Raw genomic sequence first — 8043 nt, forward strand, 5'->3', positions numbered from 1 at the left:
AATGTCATAAAACAAAGGACTTTTGGTAATACTTCTCTCACAGTATATTTAAAATAAATATTAGAATCAGACCAGGATAGGTGAATTCAAAAGCAAAATACAACTGACCTGTTGGATTTATTCAATATATATGTAGCTTGAATATTTCAGAGAAGTTTTTAAATATAAAAATCAGGTGTTTACAAGAAAACGGCTGACAATAAAGTAGCTTTCAGACTTTACATTTCTTTTGCAGCAGAAATATTTCCAGATCAAAGTCTGATTAATACTTTGAGAAGATTCACTAACTTATAATCCCCTATAGAGGCATTTTATCAAAATGTATATTTACCAGAAGCCCTTATCATAAATTTAGGAGCTATATATTTCCTGATAGCTGTTGTTTAGGACCTTGGTATTCTTTCATGTTTTCCTACAAGGAAGGTAATTTTCTCAGTATTTTTTTAAAGGTTGGTTTCAAAGTAGTAATCACATCAAGACAAGTGAGGACTTTGGCCTGAAGTTACTTTCTAAACCCTATGGTGATGGGGACTGATTTCTTTGTGATGTAAAATTTTGCAAGTCTAGACTTTGTGGCTGGGCCTAAGCTGTATACAGCAGGCCTACCTGCTGTGAGTCATGAAGCATTTACACAACATCATAGGCTGTTACATCATGAAGGTCATAGCCACCATTGTCACCAAGGGGTTAAATAACCATTTTTACTAATCTTTGTGATCAGCAGGGAATGTATAGTACAATATCTAATTTTTAACTCTATTTAGGTCCATCATTTAATTGTACCATTTCTTTATGCCATTGGGAAAAGGTACATTACATTTTATATTATCAAAAAATGTATTCCTTCATGTGAATGTTTAGTTTTAAAGTTCCATGAAAGTATCAGTGAAATTATATGAAGTATGAAATATTTATGTTATCCTACCTGTTAGGTGACAACGACATTAAAAAACAATAATTTTTTTTTTAATATTCCATAAATCTGGATAAAAAGGTATGTAAATAAACAATATCATTTTGTGATGCCTTTAATGACAATGATTTTCATCCTCACAAAATGCATAAACTATACAGTTAATGTGGGATAAGTGTTATCATGAGTTGATAAAGTGTATGATTTTCAATAATATCTTGGAAAAACTAGATTAAAAAAAAAACTTCTAATGTAGAGTAAATATTCTTTAATAAAATGAATAATTCATTTTTTGATGTAAACATTTGTAAATAAAAAGAATCAATGGAAAGAAATTTCATCCTCTAATGCTACATACATCATACAGGTATAGAGGATAAGTGTTATCATGAGTTGAAAAACAAAAAAGCAGACCTAAAAGACATCTCTTTTTAGTTCAAATCTTCACAAAGCTATCTACATGCCCACACCAAAAAGAACTAATACAGGATACAATGTAAAATTTATTCAGTATGCAATGGTAAGTAAGAGTTGCTTTTTTCTCAGTGCTACTGTAAAATCAATCTAGGTTATTAATTTTCAGCAAAATCTGTAAATTCTAAAAAAATATAGAAAAAAATATACTGAAAAGAAATGCAAAAGATGATATCACATTTTACACTACATAATAAAATATATTTTTGCTATTTAACAATTAATGGCAATTTAATTTTATACAATACAAAATATAAAAATATTAAAATTCACTGTTGCAAATATTTGGATGCAGTTTCATCACTTGAATTCATCTAATTTCTGTCATATTTGCATTACTCACATTTTAACAAATCTCAAATACTGCCAAAAGGGACACATTAAACACAGGACCCTATTTCATATGACCTTATCTGATTTCTGTCAGTCATGCTCACATAATTAAACATTTTCTTCATAAGTCCGCAAAATTGTCTACAGGCGCTCCTTAAACCAAAGGACCCCAGAAAAGCTTGCCAGGTTTGTGTTCTTTCTCGGACAGGAAGAAATTTCGTCCCAATTTTATAAACTCCTTCTTGCTGAGCTTCCCATCCTTATTAAGGTCAATAGAAGCAAAGGATTCTTCAGCAGCCTGGAAAAAAGTGAAAAAATCAATATACTGTAACTGTGCTGATTGAAATGTCATGTCGAATACCTAACTCACTGGCCACCCATATATGTTCTGACCACTGTTGTTTTTAGTTGTGCAGATATGGCTCAACAACTGATAAGCCACTGAGGACTATATGACCGTATCTGATTTTGCCAATCCTTGAATTAATATTACTTTCATATGGTATTAATATCATTAGTGTTATAATTATTATTACCATTATGATTAGTTTAATGTTATCAATATCGAGATTGAAGGAAAAGGATAAACAAGGAACATAGATGGGACTAGTAATGGATTCATTGGTGACTAAGTACATGCTAGGCCATTTTAGTCTAATTAAATATAACCCCTTTACTGAACGCCCCCACCCCTATGAAAACATTACGTTCTCCCAATATATCGAATTATCATCATGAAATCCTAAGAAACGATGGTTACCGGACCAACCGGAAGCCCAACTTTGCGATTCATTACTTTCTATACTAACATACAACACGGGCATTTCCGGTGTAGCATGTTTTCATAATATGTATACAAGTACATCAGAACATATTTTCTGTAACAAAATTAACTACAAGCACAGGACATCTGGCTTGCATGTAATGTAATCCCAGGACAATGGGTAAAAATATTGTTAATCTTAATCTTATGTGTACTGAATATCTTGAAGTCGACATCGCATATCAAAAAAGTAATCAATACGATGGCTTACAAATTTTGAATACTTCACGGAATAAAATGTTTATAGTTGACATTTTATAATAAAATACAAACACAGTTAATAAACAGTGAACTGGATGTGCTCTACTCAATTTCCAAAGAGAATCATGCAATAATTCTTTCGTGAACTCTGTAAATAAAAATAGAACACTCAAAAGAAATTATACAAACACTAAAACATTTCCAATCTACTTACTTGTTCTGATAATCCTAAGCATGAATAAAAGACTTTGAATTCTTCAATGGAGATTTCCCCGCTTCCATCACGGTCTACGGCCTGTAAAAGAGAGCATAAAGAATATACTACACTTAACAAACGTTTTTAATGTAAAAACATATATATAATATTTTCATGTTAAAGGTACTATTAGAATTATTATAAAAAGCCTTACGCTAAAGAAATAGGGCAGAGGGCTTGCAACTCTCTTTCTCAGTGACTTCGTGTTGACAACATGTTCCATTTGCGCCAGGAACTGCTCTTGTCCGATGAAGACGTACGGGTCTCCTGAGGCACCCCACTCTTCTTCCCAAACGTGCTGTCCAGGGAAACCACATATAAGTGCTGTTTATGTTTTTAAAAGTCATTCATAAATTTGATGGAAAATGCTTTTATTTAAAGATAATTCCATGAAACAAAGCTCACCATGATGGATTTTGCATATCATACACCTATATGTTTCATAATAATGGGAATATACATACGATTGCTGTAGTTCAATCATTGTTTTTCTAATTACAATCTGTCGAAATAAATCTCACCCGTAATGCATCTGTGAATTTGTTAATTTCTTTAGGTGACAGGTGTCCAAGCTCGGTGAACCTAGCAATGAGGACTTCGAAGTCATCCCAAGACACAACGCCGTCCTTGTTGAGGTCAATCACCTGATGATGTGTGCGCATTTTCTGTCTCCAGAATGCGGTCTGTCCCTGTAAAAGTAGTCCACATTAATCATCAATGTATATTAGTGTTATCATGTTTATATTGAGATAAAGGGAAAAGTATAGGCTATATAAGGATATCGTAATGTCTTGAATGAAGTTCATCATTATTCCGTAAGCAATGTATAAATCAAAAGAATGTTTTATCTCGATTCCATCCGATGCCATCTCTACAATTAGTTGCATTAGCACCATCCGCTAAGAACAATCAGATGTAATACCTCGGCGATTTCCAACTTCCAATTACTCAGAGGTAATCTTAACTGGCGTTTATGAAACAAGGTTTACTTTCCAATGCATTTCTTCGAAAAATTAATTTACTCTATAAGGAAAACAATAAAACTGCCCCAATTAATGATTAAGAGAGGCGCCCACCAGAATGCTTCGGCCTTAGTTCTGACTAAAGTTGATCGACAGAAAAACGAATTACTGATTGATCACAAAACACAGTTCTCATAAAATTAATTTCAATAACTGAAATCTGATACTAGACGAAGATACATCAGATATGCGATATCAACAGCAAATAGTCCAATGAAAAAGCAGCGAAACCTTCTTTGCTACAGTACTTTATACCAAATGCGAAAGAGAAAATCGATTACTCTAAAAGAAAAGAGACATTTCATGATAATTCTAAATGTATGCATGTGTGTGCACATCCATCCCTCGTTTTACATTCCTGTAAAGCTACTAAACTTTAGCAATACTTACTAAACGACGAATTTGGAACAATACTTTACAACAGCCAGTCGGGATTTGATGTTATTTATAACCGCATGTAAGTAGGATAGTGCATAAGTTCTATTATCATCACCACTGATTTGATAAAAAATGCACTGACTAGTTCCTACTAATATAGACAGTTTTGAAAGCTGCATGAGTTTGTGCTTTTTCTAACCTTGTTACAAAACAGGAAGAACATTTAAAAAGACGCCGTTTTGGAATGCCAAATAATTAACAATATACTCAACCATACAGTAAAAAAAGAAAAAAAAAAAATCTGTAACCAGTCCCTCAGCATGTTTTAACTTTATTATGCATCGACTTGACTGGGAACTCAATCTTTCCTAAGATGTGTAAAAATAAACAACACTTTCAGGCCACTTACTTTCGTGTTAAAGATGTTTACATTCTACAGATGTAAATAAACAGACTATAAACAGACATAATTCAGCAAAGCCAAAAATTCATCCCTTTCACTTAACTAATTTGGTTTGATGGGATTGTTTATCTACTTGTTTACGTTACATTACATTTATAGCACATTTATATATCTGTGTGTGTGTATATATATGTATGTATATATGTGTGGATGTATATAGGTATATATATATATATATATATATATATATATATATATATATATATATATATATTTGTGTGTGTGCGTATGTACGAATATATATGCATGTATATACATACATACATATATGTATATATATGTACAAATATAAATATATAAATATAGATATAGATATAATATATATACACATATATACATATAATATATAAATATATATATACAAATATATATATAGATATACATATATATAATATATATATAATAATATATAAATATATATATACAAATATATATATATAGATATACATATATATAACATATATGTATGTATATATATATACATACACACATGTATATATATATATATATATATATATATATATATATATATATATATATATATATATATATATACATACATACATACATACATACATACATACATACATACATACATACATACATACATACATACATACATACATACATACACACACACACACACACATACACACACACACACACACACACACATATATATATATATATATATATATATATATATATATATATATATACACATACACGCTCACAAATATATATTTATACACACACACATGCACTGTATGAATTGATGATATAGTGGAATGTGTAATTTACTCCTTTATTTGATGATAATAACACGATTTTTTCCTGCCATCAGATTTTAAGAATACCCTTTAACAAAAGTGACACGCGATTCAAACATCTAATTCTCATTTCTAAGGATTATGCAATTGGTAGGAATAAATAAACATCGTAGCAACACCCCTATAACCTGTTTAGTCGTGCAATTAAAACACGTCTTTTATATTTCGGATACAGAGCAGTCCATGGCCGGAAATGGGACTACTGAATAGCGAAGAAATATGTACTCACATCATGTGCTGGTTTCATGGAGTTGCCAATTCATATTTTTCGTATTTGCTATTTTCAATATCCTCATTTGTTAATTCTAACTAATCGGATGTATGAGTATTTGAATCTTCATTACGCCGCATGGGAAGTTATATAGGTGTCCAAAAAATGAATAAGAAAGAATATTTGGCAACTCTGGGTGGATATCTACGGCGAAGAGGTTCCAAGACAAGGAATTTTTCGTTAGTTGTTAACAAGCAAGTAAAAAGTGGTACTGTTTTCTGTTTGGTTAGTTTTTGGGCGAGTTTACCAATTGCTAAATGGCTGGTAATTAAGGTGGTAGGTGCCAAGGAGGTATGTCTTGCATTTAGAGCGTCATAAAGGCTTATTCAATTGGCTCAACAGAGACATTGCATGCAGAAGTATTAGGTTACTGGCAGGGTACTTTCGTATGGCGTGTCACCGCTATCATACATATTCACATAAAGACAAAACACATTCATATTCTTTAACAAAGGCATGTGTGAACTGGCTAAAGCATGTCAAAATGAACAGCGTACATATCGAAAATATTTTTTTTCTCCGATATTATAAAAAACAGTCAAGTAATAAAAATGGTGATATAGGTAATGTCATAATATAGGAATTTATCTACAGCAGAGACCCGTGGAGTATCAGAAGACTGTATATCCTATAATTTACAATAGTTCACATAAAAATAAACATGCCAGTAACATCAACATCAATTCCGATACACCCACTTTTATTCTCTATCTTCATAAATGAGAAATTCACAATGCGCAAACTCCTTATACAGTCTCATCCCCCTTTCTTATACAGTCTCATCCACCTTTCTTATACAGTCTCATCCCCTCGCCAACCCTACAGCCAGAGGGGGTGGCCTTTTCCGTGGAACGATCCCCCATAAAAGAGCTTAAGCCTGACAGAATTCCCTCCCTCAACCACGCCCGTCGTCTCCACGCTGCCCGGCTCCATGCGGTTTCGAAGACGTTACACTCACGCCCGTATCCAGGGGGTCTTTAAATCCCATCCTATTCTCTTGCAATGGCTATGTAATAAAAATTGATGTTGCACAGACACAGGCAGACACAGACAGACACAGACACACACACACACACGTATCTACGCATATACCCATTTTTGGAAATAGACTTAAAATTTCAACTAATTGCTAATCAAACTCAGCAAAAGTGTGAAGTGGCTTCTATATGAATACGAGATAATGGTACGTTTCTCAACTGTACTGTACATTACCATACATTCATAACCCCCCCCCCCCTCTCCCCGTCTCCATTTCCTCGATAAGGCCTGTGCACTCAGCACTACTAAAGAATATCCAGCAAGCATACGTGTATATTCCTTCACACTCAGTAGAGTTTGCAAGCGAAGCCGGATCGCTTGTTTAAAGTCGCAGATAACTATTCATATATACAATTTTTTCGCTTGCGGGTGGTGCAGCTTCTGGTCAGGTGGCCTGTCTGCTCTCAGAGGATGTAGCTTGTTGGTTGGCTTATCGTCGTTATATTTCTGCGAACGTAAATATTTGCTCGCTCCTGGATACTTTCGATAAAATGCAAGCCTCATATTTGTTTGCAGTGCGAAAGAAATAAAAGAAATTGTATAATATTAGATAAACAAACAAACAAAGTAGAAGGACGAGAAACAAAATCATAAGACCAGTGTAAAAGTTTAGTTACTACCAATCTAGTATTATGAAGATGACGTAATGGAGAGTGATCAGACTCTCTATCCCTTCACTATCTTAGTTTTTGGGCTTTTTACTTGTCTTTCTGCAACCGCGAATCACTATTTATCGCTTGTTACTAATCAGACTATAGTATTAAAATGAGGAAAGTAATAATGATTAACAACTTTAACAATAACCATAACAACGACAATAAGGAATGCATATGCCTCTAACCATACCAACAATATTGAAAAAATCTTGAAACCAACACTAACACAATCAAAAGTGCTAACAACAGAAACAATAACAATGACAATGAAAGTAATACAAGCGCGATAATCCCAACATGTAGGCCTAACCGAAGTCTAGTACTAAAATCTAGACTTCGGTACTACGAGGTATGGGCTCAGGTATGGTGCACGTGACGACCAGTA

At 33.0% G+C, this 8043-nt stretch overlaps 1 protein-coding gene across 1 annotated transcript in view; it reads right to left on the minus strand.

The window, feature by feature from the left end:
* Positions 1–1014: 1014 nt before the first annotated feature.
* The window catches only part of CBP (sarcoplasmic calcium-binding protein), a 20729-nt gene continuing 13700 nt past the window's right edge, over positions 1015–8043 (minus strand). Inside the window, exons 4-7 of the mRNA XM_027372337.2 lie at positions 3522–3689; positions 3155–3298; positions 2959–3039; positions 1015–2018 (exon numbers count right to left, since the gene is read on the minus strand). Coding sequence (XP_027228138.1) covers positions 1875–2018; positions 2959–3039; positions 3155–3298; positions 3522–3689 — 537 coding nt within the window. The 3' untranslated portion in view covers positions 1015–1874. The remainder of the gene's footprint in view (positions 2019–2958; positions 3040–3154; positions 3299–3521; positions 3690–8043) is intronic.

Source organism: Penaeus vannamei, chromosome 9 (genome assembly GCF_042767895.1).
Source record: "Penaeus vannamei isolate JL-2024 chromosome 9, ASM4276789v1, whole genome shotgun sequence".
In the NCBI taxonomy this organism is placed as follows: Eukaryota; Metazoa; Arthropoda; class Malacostraca; order Decapoda; family Penaeidae; genus Penaeus; species Penaeus vannamei.